General features: G+C 37.8%; 1 protein-coding gene across 2 annotated transcripts in view; it reads right to left on the bottom strand.

Annotated features, from left to right (window-relative positions):
• The window catches only part of ABCC4 (ATP binding cassette subfamily C member 4), a 151,342-nt gene that overhangs the window by 31,966 nt on the left and 99,320 nt on the right, over window positions 1–20,056 (bottom strand). Inside the window, exons 21-26 of one of the 2 annotated variants that reach the window (XM_054087756.1) lie at window positions 15,826–15,976; window positions 15,081–15,200; window positions 11,403–11,513; window positions 9,828–9,928; window positions 7,510–7,701; window positions 3,006–3,161 (exon numbers count right to left, since the gene is read on the bottom strand). In XM_054087756.1, the coding sequence (XP_053943731.1) occupies window positions 3,006–3,161; window positions 7,510–7,701; window positions 9,828–9,928; window positions 11,403–11,513; window positions 15,081–15,200; window positions 15,826–15,976 (831 nt within the window). Of the gene's footprint in view, window positions 1–3,005; window positions 3,162–6,511; window positions 6,742–7,509; window positions 7,702–9,827; window positions 9,929–11,402; window positions 11,514–15,080; window positions 15,201–15,825; window positions 15,977–20,056 lie in introns of those variants that run through there. The other variant, XM_054087759.1, reaches the window with a different exon arrangement.

Here is a 20,056-nt window from a genome sequence, read left to right as displayed (position 1 = left end):
ACCCATAAAGACAACAAGTCAAAAGCTGTAATGGTGATAATCATAAATGGAGACCATTCATCACGCTGTCAGCGTTCTTTAGATCGGAGGAAGCATATGCAAAATATTTTCTTTTTTTTCTCCCCTAGGAAATAGTCCAAAATTATATTGGATAACTTCAGCTTATTCCAAGATTAACCTCTGTCATGACTTACACCCATCTAACCCTCGCAATGCCCAGCTCCAAAGGGCTGCAGCAAATCAGAACAGAATTGAGGCCTTAACCCTTTCATTGTGTTTTTATTTCTAAACCACTCTGAGTGGTACAAAAGGATTAACAAAGACAGAACGTGCCACAAGCTATGTAAAAGAAAGTATGCTTTACTTGACATAACATGCCAATTATTTGAAAGTATCTGTTGCATTAGGCAAAATATGTCACTAAAAACCTGTTGAATGAACAAAAGAATTTAATAAAAACATTAATAGCTTGAAGAACATTTTTCTTCAAAAACATCTAGAAAGCAATTTGTTTAACAATACATATTTTAATACAACATTTGGTATGTTTTGAAGGTATTGTTACGTTTATTTTTCTTTTCAATCCATTTTTATAGGTTGGCAAAATAAGAAGCTGAATTTATTAAGGGTTCATAACTATTATAAAAGTCCTAACGACAGACACGTACTGCAACAGAAGATAAGGATATTTTTTAATTATAATTTCTGACACAGATTATTATTTCAAATAGTCTGGTTTATGAGAGGAAAGTAATAAGACAAACCTGTAAATAATTGTTGTAAAAATGCTTGCAGTCAGGGAGGCAGACAACATTTGCATAGGAAAGATTTACAAACACAACCTTCACACAGCTCCATCCAAGCAAGCAATTAGAAGCCTAAGCACAGTTTTATTTCTCCACGTAGGTATTTAAACATACATATAAGAAAGCTTCAGTCTTGCCTCATCACTCTCTAGGAATGGTTCTGTTTAGCATGCTTTAAGTTATAATTTTAATAAGCATCTCTCCCTCTGGTTTCCTCAACTTCCCATGTAATTATGAAGATACTTGCTGCAAAATAACTACCTGATACTACACTATTTCTATTATTGACACTACTATTAACACACTACGAGACAATGCCTGTCACTCAGTTTACCACAGTACAAACATTATTCCAAACCCTCCTCTTCTTATTACCATCACTTCATTGTTTTGCTTATTTTTAATGGAAACGAGTCTTCCCTTATGTGGAAAAGAAATGTTGCCTGCTAGCCTTTGGATGCTTAAAACTATTTGTGATCACAATGAAAACCTTATCATGTAGATTTGATAAAAGTCATATTACTCAACGGGATTAAAATAGGTTTACAACCATGTCAACAGACTAATGTATGCAAGAAACCCACATATAATTAAATGCAGTGAACTTTGCGCATCTGCATCACTCGACATGAAGGAACTGTATCTGACCAGCAGTTTTCCTGTCTCAGTACATGACTTTATTCACCTGGGTTGAATTCTTCCAAACCTAGAAATCACCCAAAATAGCTATGGGCAAGCCTTTGAAAAAGCTGTAGACCTTGAATGAACTGATGATCACCTACTTTGAGGAGAAAAGAATGCTGCATATAAACAAAAAAATAGGACTTCAATCCAGGTAAAGTCCTTTTCAAATACAAAAGATGACTAGTTCTAGTGAGTACCTCTGCTATGCAATAACAAAGCCTCCAGTATGCAGAAACAAAAGACATCCTGCATTTGGCAACAATCCACTTGCTGGGGGAGTGTCTCTTTTTCTTCTTTTTTTTTCTTTAATATCTACTTCTTTTCTCTGACTCCTGTCCTTGGGAAAGGAATAAATGAAAGCAGGTAACCAAGAGAAGCTTAGAATCACTGTTCCCTACCATTTTCCTTCAATTGTGAGTATAAAGAAAGTAATACACTTTGAATGCCAACCTGCCAACAGGCTAGCAAACATTCAGATACAAAGATGGTGTGAGGACTCCAAATACAGCCTCTGTAATAAAATACAGAGATCTGAGAACTACTGCTAAAATGGCAAACAAATTTCTCTGGTTTCCAGCCTACTGTTCTATCTACCTGCTAGAACATTCCATATAAATTATTTGCCAAAGCCATGACTTTGCATTTGCAGCCTATCAGCTTTCCCCCTTCCTCCTTCTTCAGTGGAGAGCAAACAATCATGGAAGAGATCAGAGCTCTCATGAAACACAGGTTCTGCTTTCAGGAAGTTTTGAGGTTATACATAACCCATCTCTCATTCAATATCTCATTTGAAAGTAAGACAATAGATGAGAAGACCTCTGGCATACTGGACTTCTTGGAACATCCTTTCTTCTGCTCCAGCACCAGAGATGAGGCTATTCCCAAAACTGCCCTAGTTTTTTCGTCTGTGCTTAAGCTCCTAAAGTTCACCGAGTTTTTGTTTAAGGACAATAATGACCCATTCTTTTGTCTGTTCTTCCGTTCTCCTCACGTCCACCCTTCTCAAAAAAAAATGGAAAGGCTGATAGCTCACTTGTAGTTGGCACATTTGCTCTTTCTAGGACTAGCCTCAGTCAGTTTGTACGGAGGTGACTAGAGAGGTGAAAGTGGTTCCTCAAAGTCCCTTACTAAAGAAACTTCAGGTAATGCACCAGGCAGAAATTGTAGCCAAAGGATCAAGTGACTTCAGAGGACTGCTGAAGCTTGATGTACTCCTGTCAGATATTGTCTGCTTTTTCCTAGACTATAAGGTGCCAGCATACTGCTAACACCTACTCATAAATATTCCAAGGGCACAGACAGGAGACAAAACTAGGAAGAAAATGCTCCAGTCTCCTAAAGATGATTCTGTTTATCTTAAAATAATTAAGACCTTACTAAAGTAAGAATAATGTCTTGCTTAATTTTCTATGTCTACAGTGCACAGGGATGAAGATGGAACATACCCCCACAAAGCATTTTAAATATTGTGGGATTATATTGAAATTTTTTACAGCAGACAACCCATTCTCTTACCTGAGGTATAATTGAAATTTTCTTCCGCAAGTCATGGAGTCCTAGTTCTGATGTCAAGTACTTATCAATCCAAATCTTTCCATCGGGTTCCGCCAAACGAAAGAGGGCTGCTATCAGAGAGCTTTTCCCAGCTCCAGTTCTTCCCACTATTCCAACCTATAGAAGAAGCCAAGCTTGTACAATTAAACCTTGAGCTTTTCAAGACAAATTAATATGTCAAGCAACAGTTTTACAACGTCACAGGATTTATAGTAGATCAAGCACCAAATAAAATTTCTTTATAATTAACACTCTTTTGAGAGGGAAAAACCTCCCCTCAAATCAGTCTGAATTCAGGTGACATTCGATACCAAACAATTTCTTGGATCATATTCAAAGGTGAAAGAATTTCCCTTAACATGTGGTGTGTTATTGTGTAAACAAGATAAAATGGTTTGGTGTGTTAAGTAATGTTATTCAAGGCTACTAATTTTTATATTAAACCTGGTTAGCTGTGTGGTGTTAGACAAATAATTTCAGACATGCACCTACTTCTCAATCCAAAAAAAGGACTCCCATAAAGCATTTCGGGAACAATGTATGAGCTATATTCCCATTTCAAATAACTGAAACAGAGTTTGGTTCATGGTTAAGGTGAAGTACTTCAAAGCAGTCACATTCTAAAGCTAAAACTAGCAGGAGGGTTATAAACTGCATTCATGCCTTAGCTTCAACAGAGAGGATACAAGTACTGAAACTACAAGGCCATGTGAGCAAGCTGCAATTCATTTCCAAACAGGAAACAAAAACAGGAGAAACAGTGAATAATAAGAAGATGAAATGATTCAGGCTTCTCTATGTTCCCAAAGAAAAATCACAAGCTGTACGCAAGGTGAAAAAAATAATGCTTTCAGAAAAAAGAAGCAAAGAAAATGCAAAATATATGACTGCTAACTTCAACGGCTAGGGGTTAAGACCAACAAATACTTCACATGAAACCAACACTTAAGAGAAAGTAGGGCCAGTAATAAATGAAAGACGACATAATTAGTGAGGATTAAATACTACTTGAACAGCAAGCTTTTTTTTTAAATATGCTGTCTCCAGGTAAAGAATTCTTAGGGAAAACAATGCACAGTAATCAATCGTATCAGTGAAGGTGACGGGAACAACCCTCTACACAGATCTGTTCTAGTAGAATTTAGTATTTCCCACATTCTGCTCTAATTGCTACATTTCCAGAAAGAAATCAACACACTGGAAAGAGTTCAGAGAAGTGCAACATAAAATTTATGTCGGTTGGAGATACTGATTGAAGAGGAAAGATTTACAAGGAACAAACATGTACAATATAGTCTGGTGAAGTGACTGGGGTGCAGAAAGGAGGAAGAAACATTAAAACCTTCATGAGTATACGTACAGACACCGAGGGCAATTACCAACTGCCTTAGACTCATATGTATGCAGTAATGACTGCTGGAATGACACCAAGCACAGAAAACATTACATGGAAGAGCAAGGAGAAACTTTCTAACAGTTAGAGACACAAAGCTCAGATAAAGCAGCAGCGTCCATATTTGATCAAAAATACACAAAACACTAAAAAAGTATACTGCAAGGAGCAACTTATGCTGCATAATCTAAAATTTCTACTTCTATTTTCCGATTTAACAATTTTATCCAACAATTCATTATTGTACTATTGTATATAAACTAATTAACATTTATACAGTGGTTATTACTAAAAAAACAGCCTAATTTAAGCAAATCTGTTACAATAAATGATAAAATGTCTAGCATTCTAAATTATATCAGTGAAACAAAGGGAAAATAGTTTTGAACAGTTACACTACAGTTCAGAAAGAAAATGCTGAATGGAGAACACAGACACCCAGAGCTGTGAAAACAAAAGTTCAATTGTTTCTCTGTAAATGTCAGTGATATTAAGTATTGTATTAAGGATATAATGAAAAACCATAAAAAATACATTGATACTTAAAATAAAAATGCAGCTGCTCTGCATATTGTCAAAATCCCACTTTCAGTTTGGCATCAAATGAAAGGACTATGCTCTTCAGTATTTAGAGGAATCTATTTGTATTTTTGGTCCAATTGACTACAGGCAACTGAAAATTGACATGAATGCGAAACAGCTCTCAGTATACACATTTATTTATTTATTTTAATACATTGTATTCTTCAGAGGGCCATGTTCATAGCCAGTGCAAACACAGTGTCAGTCTGCAAATGGGAGTCCCAGCCACGTAACAGGAATCATATGGCCAGGACTGTGTTGCCCAATGTAAGCCATGTGTGCATACACAGGAGTACACCTGCCACGCTGTGCTTATCGTTACCGCAGCGTCACTTGTACTTCAAAGTAAACTGCACAAAAAATGAGAGTGAGATTTACAGCATGTCAGCTACTCCACAGAAACTGCCTGTGTCTTTATGATCCCTCGGGCAACCTCCCTTTCATACTTCGCTGTGAGAGTATTTACGCCAACAGCTGCCATGCTGTAAATCTAGACTCTCACCCTCCTAACTTTTTCATGTAGCCATACCCTCAGATTTAAGATCTGTCCGGACAAGGTGCATATCACAATATATTGGTCAATAAGTATTCATAAGCACCCTAAAACAAAAGATAGTGATGCTTAAAACTCAAGGCTGCACACACTAACATTTATAGTAGCTGACAAGGTTAATCGTGGCAAGCTGCTAGCAGAGCTCCTTACATGAGCACTCCGCTGGTCTGTCTCCGGCAAAAGATGGTTAAAACAGAGGGTCCTTCCTAGTCTGCTTTGACTATAGGGAAATACTAAACACTGAGACAAGCAGATCAAAAGAGATCCTAAGCTATGAGTGATCCGCTAGTAATCACGTCCTCAATTCTTACTGTACCTACAGCTTCCCAAATTGAGCCCTGAGGTGGCTACAAGAAAAAGCTTACAAGCACAGCATAAGTTTAAACTTATTCATCCTGCCAGTGGTACCGCAGCCGCCAGAAGTCTGTATGAGCCAGGGGTCCGAACAGGCATACGAGCTCCCACTGACAACCGCACGAGCAGAATCCCTAGCAGAAACCTAGTTCTGAAGAGATGCTTCTCCATAATTAAAACCAATATAAGGAGCACAGATGCTTGGGAGATTTATTTTACACAGTGGCACCTCTATTGCAGAATTGTGCAAAACATCACAGAAAACAAATATGAAGAAGTTCTTGGCAACACTTTCAAGCTGGGCAAATTTACTTCAGGATGACAAAGCCACAGTGTAACCACTCAGCAAAAATAAAACCCCTCAGTCACTCCTTCCATTCCTGCCCCCAGGATTGAGTCATGCATTGCTAGTATCTCTTGCTTCTGTATTTTATTTTATTTTATTTTATTTTATTTTATTTTATTTTATTTTATTTTATTTTATTTTATTTATCTCTGTGTCTCGCTAAGAAATGTAAATCATCTTGTTTGCTATTACATTGGAGTAACGTATAACAGCTAGAGAGACGGCTCAAAGGCAAGAAAAGTAGAGAGTAGATAAACACCCCTTTAGCTTTTCTTCTTAAGGACCATTTTTAACTCACCCATACCTAATTCCATGAGATCATCTCCATGCAGCAAAGCTGGGTTGAATTCTTGTAACATGCATGTTATTAAAAAGGTCCACTTGAGGAATGAAACAGGTTTGGGATTGAATGGAAAAGCATGTTACAAATGAGGCCAGGGCAATGATTGTAGAGAGCTGAACCAGCCTCCTAGGGAAGATATCCTAATCAAAAAAGTACACGTGCATTTGAAATGTAGCAAAGCACGAATTAACACTGAAGGGCTCTAATTTAATTTTGTCTGTGGGGGAGACCTTCCCTGCAGCACTCTTTCAATTGGGATAGTGTCAAAATTGGGAAGAAAGTCAGATTTACAGAGGAGCAATAGTTTTATTTCTATGTTTCTTTTGGCAACCAATCTAATTAATGGTAACAGTTAATTGGATTGGTAGCCGAAAGGAACTGAAATAAAATCCCCAATTCTGAAGCTATCCAATTGATTTGTATTTCTTTCTTCTCTCTTCCGTTTTGGGGCTCTGTGCAAGAACATGTACATCCCTTATTTTCAATTGTCTCTGCTCACCTTGTCAGTTGACATCCTTCCTTCCACTTACGCCCTCTCTATTGAACCCCCAATTTCCTAATGCAGCTCCATTTGCTTTGGATTTGAATGGAATTTGGGCTTAGTCAGTATTTTGACTACCTGCCACTTTCTGACAACACTCAAATTTTAGCAGAAAATTATCCATTATGCTTAACCCTTTCCTTTGACAGACAGAGATGTAACATTCCCAGATGCATTTATGCTACACTTACAGGAAATAAATAGGCTCTATTTTTCTTATTAAATATGACTAAGGTTTATTTTTCAAAAGAATACTTACTAACTTCCTAATAGCATATTTTCATCACACAGCTCTTTGGCAACATATCATCTTTGCTTAATTTGCGAATGGCCAAAACCAGCCACATACATACCTTTTCTTTTGGTTTAATTAAAACAGACAAATGTCTTAACACCAAAGGTCCATCTAGGCTGTAAGTGAAGTTAACATTTTCAAATGCTATCATTCCTTGACTTGGCCATTCAGGTGGTGGGTGCTTGTTGGTCTCCCAAGGAGCTTCTTTTTCAAGTTCTGTGTATTCCATTACTCTTTCTACTGATATCATCTAAGAGGAGAAAAGAAGAAATAGATATATAAATCTCAGTTTATTGCATATATTGCTAATATTACATGCATATACGTGTGCGCATGTATTTTTCCTACAAAGATTCAATACAAATTATTCCACAGTTTTTTGTTTAAGCAGAGATGAGAGTATTTGGTACCATCTTATGCTTAGTTTATACAACTGAAAAAGTGGAAAGACTGCATCTCATCCTACTACAGACCCAAATCCATCATAATACATAAATCCACACCAAACAGAAGCATTCACTTCTAATCAGTGGGATTAATTACAAATCTAAGTATGTGCATAAGTAGTAAGAAATTTAAGCTATGAGAGTTGTCTGTCGATCTTGTCTAGGATGACACCATTTCATCACGTGTTGGGAAGACAAAGCTGGAAACTAAACTACCCTATCAGCTACAGGGAGATGTACAATAGCTACTTGCATCAAATTACTGGCTTCATCATCCCTTTTATTGTCCTCATCATTACCACTGTGCTCACCTCCAGCAAATCTTTCAAATATCTTTTTCACAAGCAACTCCACAATCCAAGATAGCTGTCACCATATTATTAGACACAGAAACTGCAATATTTGTTGACATCTCTAAAACTTACAGAAAGAAAAACAGAAGTTGAACTATCTAGACACCTTTTTTGCCCTTGGGCAAATAACAGAAGTCCTGTTTAGGCTTTGGTGGGCATCCTCATCCATACATCTTCTCAATACAATTAATTGCATTTAATTAATTGTATTCACTCACAGATGGATCACGAAAAGAACTTCATAAAGATATTCAGTAGGTTTATCTTGCCTGGAGTGGCTTTGAGGGCAGAGGTCACTAGGTGGCAAATTCTCTGACCTCCTTGCCACCTACCCTTTCTACCTACACTACAAAATAAGTTCCAAGGAAAAGCATATAATGAAGGAGTCGACAGCAGAATAGAGAGATGTTCATGCCTTCCCTAGATGTAGTCAGCCTTTAATAACAAGGAATTTTTGGTGGATGTTCACCTGTCAAAGGAGTTGATGCTAATCACACCTCCATAAAACAATCAATATTCTGCATCGAAGCCAACTCAGTGAGTGGTATGGCTTTGTCCTCCAAACCATTTCTGAATCACAGTCTCCAAGAGAGTAACTCCCTACATTAGAGTCCAACATATTAATGCTTTCAAAACTTCCCTACTTGTTTGAAAAAACCTGAAAGCTTTCTTCTCGTCAAAGTCTGTCACCACTAGTTTATTCAAGTATGAAAAATGCTCTGAAGCAGCAATGTGGTAGACAAAAAAAATACAAACCTAACGTTATTATTAATTTTATCTCTTACTAAACATGGCTTTGTAACTTCTACAAAAGGACTACATGTATTTCCCAGACTATGGTCAGCAAATCATAATTACAAGTAGCCTTCAGCTGTCAACACAACATAAAAATCCCCAGGTTAATGCTCAGTATGTTCATTTTATTTTTATTTTTTTTCTTATCTATAAGTTTAAGAAAGTAGATAGGCAAACTACAACATTCTAGTAAATACTGAAAATTGGTAGAAGGCATTTCACTTAATATATTTTGGAAAATGCACAATCCTCTCAGCTGACCATAAACAAATACTCTCATATATTTGTTAACTTACATCAAATTAACAAGATATAAGCCTTTGCAGTGAATTAGCAGGACCTCAAAAATGCCATAAGGGCAAATCAAATTTAAAAATGTAATAATAAATAATAAATGTAATAACACCAAATGTAAAAAAAAAATATTAAAAAAAATCTTACTTATAAAGAGGGAATAATTTCTTGTAATTTTTGCGAGTTGCAATGCAATTGTCTACAATGCAACTAGACAGTCTCCTTTCTGCTGTAAGGGGAGATTATAAAGCCTCCCTTACTATGAATGGAGAGGAACAGTCACTGAGCACAATTCATCTCAATTCAAAATCAGTCAGACAAATTATACCCTATAAGAGGCTGTTTTTCATTATGGACTGTAAGCAGTGCTTCAATCACTTGCTAAGGTATTAACTTCTTAAATTAATTAAGAAGAATCCCATCGTTATGGTCTCATGTCACAACTATGAAAAGGAACCAACAGGTAAGAAGGAAGAAATAAACGTTACCAGGTTTTCAACTTCAGCGCTTTGCCTAACGCCCCACTGGAACGTTCCCATGAGGGTGATTGCATAGGATAGTGCCAAACCAACCTGCCCTGCATTCAAGGCTGCAGAACAAAGAAAAAAAAGAAAAGAGAATCAAATACATAAACTGGTAATTAAACAAAATAGTTAACTTCACTTTCATGAGGTTCCTTACATGATGGAAGCATCACAGCCAGAATTTTGTTTGGTTACACCATACCTGCCATCTGTGCGATGAGTAGCTCCGGGCAGTACAGCTACTTCCTGCATTTTTTTTTTTTGGCACATTTTGGAAATTGTATATTTGAAAAGATAATGCCAATTCTCCTTGGTCTGGCATTTTATCAAAAAGCTGAGGTTCAGTCTCAAGATCATACTTACACAGCACATTAGAGTCATCCCTATCTGGCTGAGCACTAGTAACGTTTCACTTTTTTCTAAGGGAATTAGATGAGCCCCTAAACCTAAGCAAAAAACGAGCATAAAATAATCTCAAGCTACAAACACTTGTATCAACTTCTTACTCTTTTAAGCAATCAGATAAGATAACAGGACAGAATATCTCTCCCATCGTTTACATAAGCTCTTCTCGTGTTCAGCGAGTCTACTCTCACAAAATAAATTGTCTGCCCTAATATTAAACAGGACTGTCCTTTGACTTACTTGAACTTTATCCTAACATAGCTCTATTGACTTCAAGAGAGCTACTCCTTATCCAGAGGCAAGGAAAGATTTAAGACCATTGTTTTGACTTGTCTTTTTGCATTGTAATAACATTAAACCTAGCTCAAAATTTTCAGTGCTGAGCAGTATAGTGTTCAAATTCTACAAAACACATGCATATACTGAACTTATCCAAAGGAAAAAGAAAAGAAACAAGACCAGCAAATTAGCACTAATTTTCATGTCCAAGATAATTACTTCTCTCTTCATATTTTAGATGACTATCTCATTCTAGTACATCTAACCCAATTACATAGTGGATGATGCATACACTAATGACAGTTCATGAGTGACAGTGAACATAAAATGTATTATTACAAGGCAATTTTCTTTCTGGAACTGGCTTATCCTGCTGACCCCAGATATTAGAAGAGTATCCCCAAGAATTTTAGCTTGCCTTTTGGCCTACTGTACCATGCATAAAAAGAAGAAAGTTGTTAAGAAGCAGCTCTGTGGGTGTATGAAAAGCAAAACCCTGTAGGTCCACAAAAAGAAAGGCAAAGGTGAGGAAAAAGAAAAATGATTATTTGTTGCTATTGCTCTGAAAGCCAGCATCTCCAAGTGAAGACTACAGATATGCAAGTTTGTTTGCACATTTGGGGATGATAGTAGATGCATGCCTAAGCCCCGAAGATGTCTGAATTGCTTCCAGTATTTGCAGGAAAGGAGATACAGCTCCAATGCCCTAGACTGAGGAAGAGATCATGATCTAGGAAGAAACATTTAACTTAATTACAGTCCTTAAACAATTAGAAACGGTAAACTATGAAAAAGAATTAGACATTACTATACATGGTAATTACTGGGTGAACTTTTTCTAACATCTGTACTTACTCTTGGCAAGAAGCAGGGAACCAAAAGCAACCACTATAACAAAAATGGCACAGATGGCATCCAGACGCACAGCAAACCACCTCGAGGTCGTCAAAAATAGAAACCAGGCCTCTAAAAGTGTATTTCACAAAGACATAAGAACAATGGATTATTAGAAAAATAAGCTGTATAATTATTTTTAAGTTAATTCTTGTTGATATTACAAGTTGTTAAAAAAACCCCTGTTGTTATCTTCATGTGCACATCTGTATAGACTGATGATGATTAGAATATCGTTCAGTTTTCTTGAAATGTTCTCACCTATCTTTCACACTAACAGCAATCACATCTAGTAAAACAAACAGTAACGAGAAGGAAAAAACAAAGACAGTTAAGGCCTGACATATGGTCTATTTATTTAAAATGGAAGTCTTTTAACTCTAGTGTTCTCAGGAGTCTTGTACAAAAAGCAGAAATACAACTATATTTTCAGTACCTGCACTACAGTCTACAAGCTTTTAGCTAGACGGTATTACAACGCTACTGCCAGAGCTAACCATTTAGAAGGCAGCTGCAGCCAGTTAAGCTCCCATAAATGCTCCTGAATGCAGCCAGTGGAGCTGCAGAGCTATTCAATTGACTAAATGCATGTATCTGCTTTCAGGCAAGCTCACAGATGGACATCTCCACTGGGCATTCCCACCCAGATGTCCACAATTTGGTGCTAAATTTCATCCCAGATAGATATATTACAGTACAAGATACAGGAGACAGTAGGAAAAGACACTGCAATACAGAAGGCAAAGTGTTTGAATTCAGGGCCAAAACTGTAAGTCAAGTAGCCATAACAAAGTATGGCATTATTTATTGCTTAGGCTGCAGTCAAATGAATTGTTCCAGTTGCTACCAAGTTATAGTAGAAGGTTACCATTCCAATCCTTTCTGCACTGCTTGTCATTACTCCATGCTAAAGATCAGTGCTGCTTCCATGTTCCTTAGCCCAGAGCTAGGAATGATTCAAACTAAAAACTTTCTCCTCTTTATAAAAAAAGAAAGGAGGTAAGTCTGGTTTTAAGCAAGATCATTCTGGATAGCCAGATTACTGTGTGTTCAAATCAACAATCCAGCCAATGGAACTCTAAGTAATTTCTGGAGGACAGCAGAGGGAAAGAGACCATGACACGAAGCAGCTAGGTAAGGTCCAGAGCTGATAACCTCTTAGTCCCATTTACATCAACTCTAACTGCATGTGCCTCCCCACACATTTAGCAGCTGGTTTCATTAAACAAGATATTTGATATGGTCTAATGGACAGTCATAAACCTAGGCACATGGAATGACATATGCAGAAGAGAGCACATTGAGTCACAAACCTAGTTCCAGAAATTGAATTCACAATTTAGATACCTCTCTGAGACCTCAGGGTCCCTGGAAACAGCCTATGGCAGCTTCCTGGTAACATGAAAGATTATTTTTGGTGCAAAAGTGCACTTGTAAGACTAGGAAATGGGACAGTTGGGTTGTAGATTTTTCAGCTCCAAGGTTTTGCTCCATTGAGTCTGTTGTTCAGGAAGGTGCACTAAACCACTATCTTGACATGGGTCATTCTGCAACTTCTCTATGTAACTGGGGTCACCGTGCACGCAGGAAAAAATATGGCAGCCATGAGGACTAACAAACACTCATCACAGTGTAACTTCTGATGACTCATGAGCTTGTTTATAGGGATGTTGCACTGGCAGGAAAGAAACTTAGGTCTGGTCAAACCTCAGCATGTCTTTTAAATGTTTTTTTCATCTAAAGATGATTTAATATCAAATTTGCAGGCGTCCCTGAAACAGGGCTCAAAGCAAGCGCCCTGTTTCCCAGGCTCAGACCTATATAGAGAGGAGGATACCACTCTGACCAAAAGCACTAAACAAAACCACTGTTGATTGAGAGAGCCTTCTGCCATGCAGGAAAGGATTTAACATTTTGGGAGACTTCAGAACCCAGGACTGTAACTTTGTGAGCTAGTATGAAAGTCATCCTCTTCTACCGGTTATTGTTTGCACACATTTAGTATCAAAGGAACACTCTGGGTGGAAGCAACCTCAGGAAGTCTCTAGTTCAACGTCCTGCTCAAAGCAGGGTGAGCTCTGAGGTCAGACCATGTTGCTCCATGCTTTATACAGTTTGAACCTTGAAAATCAACATTTATGGAGCCTGCACAATGTCTCTGGGCAACCTGTTCCTCTGCTTGATTCTCCTCATGGTGAAAAAGTTTCTCCTTGTACCCAGGTTAAACCTTTCTCGTTGCAACTTACAACCATTTTCTTGCTCCTCCCATCAGGTACAACGGTGAAGAGCCTGTCTTTGGTTACATCCTTGCAGGTACTGGAAGGCAGCTATTACATCCTCTGTAAGCCTTCTCTTCCATGAGTTCAAGAATCCCAGCTTCCTCAGCCTCTCCTCACAGGAAGGCGTCTCCCCTTAGTTGCCTGACCATCTTAGTGGCCCCTCCAATGAACTCACTCTAATCTGTTAAGAGTCTTTCCTGTATCTGGGAGTCCCAAACGGGATGCAGTATTCCAGATGTGGACTAACAAGTGCTGAGGGGGATAATCACTTCCCTCCTTCCATTGGCCATGCTCCTGTTAATACAGCCCAGATGTTGGCTGCCTTTGCTCCCCAGGCATGCTGCTGGCTCATATTCCCTCTGAGAACCAAAACACACACACACACACACAAAGCAACTCGTATACCCCAAATACTCTGGTGAGAAAGACAAGATGAAGCATGTAGCTTCATTTGTGTTTCCTCTCTATCAGCTACTGTAAAACTGATTTGGTCAGATAACTAGTGACTTGAAAATATTAAGAAACAGGGAATTCAGTGCTAGAGGTGCCTCCCTGGAAGATATGTTTCCTCAGTCACAAGTTACTGGGCTCAACATGGAGGACACTGTGCATGATTCTACAGTGTGTAATAAACTGTAGTTCAGAAAGGATGAACTAGTCTGGTCTGAAACTTTAGAAGTCTATGAATTACAAAAGAGTGATAGAATACACTTCTGTCATGACAGAGGAAATTAAGATCTTACCTAAAAAGCACAAAATTGCACTCTGCTACATCTTGAAAAAACATTGTAACAGAAAACATTTAATAAAGTAAAGGATCACAGCACAAACCTGAATTACATTATTTATGCTTGCAGAATACCAATATTTTATACCTTCTGGTCAGGTTAATACCATGCATTAGATTTGAGCCCTAAGAGCTGCTCAAAATAAAAAAGAAGTGAGATTTATGAAACTTTTCCAATATGATTTATAATAATCATCTCTGCCCAGTCCTAGCATGCTACTTAATATTAAATGCTTCATAACATAGCATGTTCCCCCCCTCCTTTTAAGTATGGAATCCAGGAAAATGTCAAAAATTAATCTTTAAATATTCCTATCAGGCATACTTTAAAATGTTTATCTTAGACATTGTTAAAATATATGCATGGGTATCTCGAATTATATTACAGCCCAAAGTAAACTCAAAATCTAGACAGATAACTTTTTTGTTCTAATACAGAAATCTTACCCTAAAGAGACAAATGCACAGCTCCTGCTGATTTTAATGTACATTATATACATGTTGCTGAGGGCATAAGATATTTCCCTCCTACAGAGCAAAGTATTTGATTTTTCACATCAATTCATCACAAACCTGAGTGGAGGTCTTGGTGTGCATCAAATAATTTTTGAAACCTTTCCTCGGCTTTCAAAGCCCGAATAGTCCAAAGCCCCTGGAGGGATGACGACAAGTGGGAGAACACTGGACTTCGAGCTACAAAGCGAAATGAGAGTAACTTAGCAATAGCTGAAGGACAACATTTAATTCTTTTTGTACCACACTAATCTTTAATCCTACTACTTTACAGTTAACCACACAAGTTACTGTAGTGCATCCTCTTAGAATAAATATGTAATATCTTTAACCAAAGTCCTCTTAGTCAATTAGAATCAGTCAGACAGGCAGATTAATTTATACAAAAATGTCGTATGCTTTTAACAATAGCTGTCACTGAAGAAATTCTTTGAGCTTTATTAATTACATGAGGCATCCATGTTTGTCATTCATAATGCTTAATATTTCGTATCACAGTCGAGCTAAAGTCAGACACAAAGAGTCAGATTAGGTCAGAAACACCATTAGCACGTGCACGCAAGCTCCCAAAGACCAGCAGCTTAGCATGCTCTTAACTAGTTTTATTTACAGATAGTTAAACTGACAAACGTCACACAAAACAGGAGTTGGGCATGTAATTCACTAGTTGAGAACCAAGGCATTAAGGAAGTTATTTGCATAGCAAAAGAAAAAAAAATCTTTTATAGATTGTCTATAAAATACTAGCATTTCACATAATAATAAGTGGGGTTCAAATTAAATTTAATCCTACCAAATTACATACTTGTGGATTCTAGACGTTTGATATCTCTTGAAGTGTCTAAGAAATAACGTCGAAGAAAAATGAAAAGAACAAATAATGGAATTAAGGGAATGAGTATCCAAGGAATCACTGCCACAGCCACAGCCACCACACCAAAAATCTGTAGGAGAGTCTGCAACACAATAGAAACAGAACAGAAAACTCTTTGTCAGAAGAATTTAATTCAGAACAAGTATTAAACCATTTAACACTGTTGAAATACTGAAATATTTAAACATAACTACTAAATTTAAGAGGAGATGCATTGTATAACATGAGAGTGACATTTTTTTAAGCGACTTGAAGAATTCACAGTAAAACCTAATTTGACTATTTGTGCAGTTTATGGGATTTTTTCTTCATTATTTGTTCTTTAGGAAATGTCTTTACAAAACTGGCTGACTGAATATTAGTGTCTGTCTTTGCCTACTATTCTGTGACTGCTGTAACAAAGTAATATATGATTAATGAAATAGACAACTAATCTTTATTAGATCCAAGCTATCTGTTGAATCAGGGATATGCTTTTTTCACTCCTGGTAAAAAGAAACTTTCAGTTGAAAGACTTAAGACTTGTAAGAGTGACTTTCAACACAGGCTTGAAACTTTTTCCTAAAACAAACTTTTCCCTATTTAGAAAGAAAACCCAGTTTCTGAGAAAGTGACCTTGCTCTTCCCAAAGGATTACACTGGAAAATGTAGAAAGTAAGAAAAGAACATTAAACATTGCAAGAAGTGTCATAAAAGGCAAGTTTCACCAGGTTAACTTCAGTCTATGAGATGAATGGCTCAGCTAAACCTGAATTTACTGTGAGAAAACTAGATATAATGTGAAATGAAGCTTTGTTGCTTAGGTCAATGTATCCCAGTCCAACTTACTGAATTAAATCTCCTGTTTCCTGCAGATCACTTCACATCCTTCACATCAAACTTTCAGTTTAAATATAGTACGGAAAGCATTATCTGTGCACAGTTGTTTATGCGTTTATGCATGTATATAGTCCAGGAGTCCTGGCATTCTGAAATCAGGGTGTGTTCAATTACTCCTTAAAAAGGGTGGGGGGACCATACAAAAAGAAACCCACCCTGTATGAAAACCAGATAACTGAAATTCTAGCTCAACACTAAATTCCTGTATTATTTTCATGAACAAATTCCTTAGCAATGATGATATTTTTCTAAAGATCTCCATTTTATGGACTGGAAAGGAATCATCTTCATCATCACATATGATGCACAAGTAGATTCAAACTGCCTGATTTTTCGATGCCAAAACTGCATTAGTGACCATTAGGTCCTAAGAATGAACATCTTGCAGCAAAAAAGCTTCCATCCTTTTATCTGTGCATCAAGTTGGAAGAGTCAGGCAATACGTCAGCTAAGGCTGGGCACCAGAGAGCTATGCAGATTTTCAAACACTTTCAATGAAGTGCCTATAAAACACTGCATTTCCTGTTGCAATTCTGGTAGCACCCCTACCCCCCTGCAATCTAAAGCCAAAAATGAGCACAACCTTTCCCCCTACACCTGTTTTTTTTTCTTGAGGCTTCTCTGACTTTGTCCTAATTTCACCTGACCAAAAAGCAAACCCACACACTTCACACACTACGACAGCCTAAGTCAGCACAATTTAGTCGTCGACTCTAGGCAAGATCTTAGCTCATGATAGAAGATTTATCAGTTCAACAGCCTTGCATCTCATAGATCCTGAAAGTACATTATAGGGTCTCATAAATCTACTAAGGAAAATAGCTATAGGGTAGCTATGAGGTAGGAGCTCTGAAGGAAGCTGCATTATCAGTATACTGCTCATCTGTGGGTTAAGGTGTTGATGGCATCATGTCGTTTGACCTTCTAGATACATACAGCAGATTGCAAACATTTTTGCCTAGATTTCATCACAAGAAGGTAAGGTGGCAGCAAGAGTACACGTTATTTCACTTGGATCAATTATGCACACGGTTATGTCAGCACAAAGCAAAACAAAACACGGTGACTCCTCACCAGCACTGCCATCAGCCCTTTTCTACCTTATATTTCTCTGGTGTTTTGTAAAACTCTGTAAGCATTTTTAATTTTTATCATGCGATAAGGAGAAAGAAAATAAAGCTTCCTGACCCACTCCAAATTTTCTCCTGTCTGGATCACTATTTTCCCCAGTACTGCTCATAACCTCTGCCAAGCCTCTCAGCCATCCACACACTAGCTAATTTCTAAAGGCTCTCTCGCTTCCATTCTCATGGAGATTGAAGTCTGTTCCTTCTGACAAGTGACTCCCAAACCTGCTTTATATGCCTGCTGCCTTCCCCTTCTCCCTCTGCCACCTTCTAGACAGTCTTAAAAAAAGCAGTTTCTGAAGTACTTCTGCCTCCTTTTACCACGAGACGCAAACATAAGGTGTTGAGGAAAGATGCTTCATGCAAAAGAATTCTGAGGAAAATAAAACTTTTCTTAATAAAACTAAAAAAATCAACTGAAATTTTAGTGATAATAATCTAAAATATGTCGCCAAGTGCCAATGCGGGTGGGAGTGGGAGTAGAAGCCATAGCATCCAGCACATGTAAACAAAGCCTTGCTACAGCAAAAATACAGGGAAGGAAAAGGTGGTTAGGATGACTAAAGTAAAAATCTGACGCCGCCTTTGGAAGGAATTTTAGATGAGCCTGCACCACCTTATCATTATAAAAATTTATGATAGGGTGGATCAGTCATGTGTGTTGCTTTTTTGGAAAACCAAACTTGCATATAAATTAACTCTTAATGAAGTAGTCTGAAAGCCAGACACAACCATTTGCAGACTGTAATCATGTAGCTACTGCGTGAGGTAAGGCAAAGGTTCTAGCTCCTGAGTTTCGCAGGAAACAACTAACCTCTTCAGCTGGAGACTGCCCCAACTTCTAGTAGAGTCACTGAGTGCAAGCTGGAGGACCCAAGATAATCAGCAGGCCGCTGATTAACGATAACACGAGTAGTCTGGCTGCTCTGCTTTCTGGAGACAAACAGTAAGCTAAGTATTCAGTTTGCACAGCAAGAAAAGCTCCGGATTGGATATCTGGACCTTGTCTAGCAGAATCAGCTTACAATTAAAAATCACATCAAAATGCTAAGCAGGCAAGATTTCCCTACATAAAAGAAACATGACCTCTAAACCCAGCGTCTTTAACTGTATTTCTTAATTTTAGCATTTAAAAGTCTTCCGTAATGACCATGCAGAAAACAATAGCCAAATTTTGTAAAACTAGGAGCTGATTAATTACATTTTATAGCTAGCTGCACAGAACTGGAAACAAGGCCACTTTATACAAAAGACAACAGATCCACAGGCTACAGAGACTGAAAAGACCTGGACAGAGAAATCTAATTTGCTTCCAAATGGAGCCATATTGTCCAATGCCCACCTTCAAATTTGCTATAATTTCCCTAGAGAAAGAAGAATTCTATCCCTAGAGCATAGGGAAGCACATGCTGTTTCTGTAGGAGTCACCCTCTTGCTTGCAAGAGTCCCGAGAGATTTCTCTCGTGTTTTGGTCAGTCACTGTGGCTTTGGTCATCCACTGTGGCTTATTACTCCTCAAGAAATCTCCTGTCTTACTGGAGCAAGCATACCCTCCTATAGCCTTCTGGGGAAGAAGTGAATGCTCTGATCAGCACGTTCACTTGTGAAATGTGCCTTTCCTTCACCTTATGATGACCTACGCATTTGTAATTCTTAGAGGTGCTGAGAGTGATATCCTGGAGTTCCTATCTCAAACAGGTCTTGATCTAGGAAGAAAAATGTATTTGTGTATCACAACCACACAGTAGAAAAGCATGTAATGTGAGGTAAACAAACAATAAGAAAAAAAACCCATAAAAACCTGAAAAAATACATGAATTACAAGCTATAAGCCATACATGTATCGCAAGCTGTAAGCTCTTCCCTTTGTCATAGAAATTATACAATTTATATAATGTTAGAAATCTCGTGACAAATATTCTTTAATAGAAATTGACAGGATAAAAATGCAAAAGCAGAATTTGGAGTTCAAGCTGGCTCATAAGAAAGTCTAACCTTCCATCCTATGGATCACTGCTCTTCCATATCAGTTATATCCTGAGCTCAATATTCCATGTTTGGCTTAAGTACTCCTTTGAAAAAGGCACCTGGCCTTCATGTAGAACTCCACTTTGAACCTCTCAGGACTGCTGGCACTTCGCTCCAGTGGGTACTTA

This window comes from Cuculus canorus, chromosome 1 (assembly GCF_017976375.1).
Source record: "Cuculus canorus isolate bCucCan1 chromosome 1, bCucCan1.pri, whole genome shotgun sequence".
NCBI lineage: Eukaryota > Metazoa > Chordata > Aves > Cuculiformes > Cuculidae > Cuculus > Cuculus canorus.
This window is presented reverse-complemented; position numbering and strand designations above follow the sequence as displayed.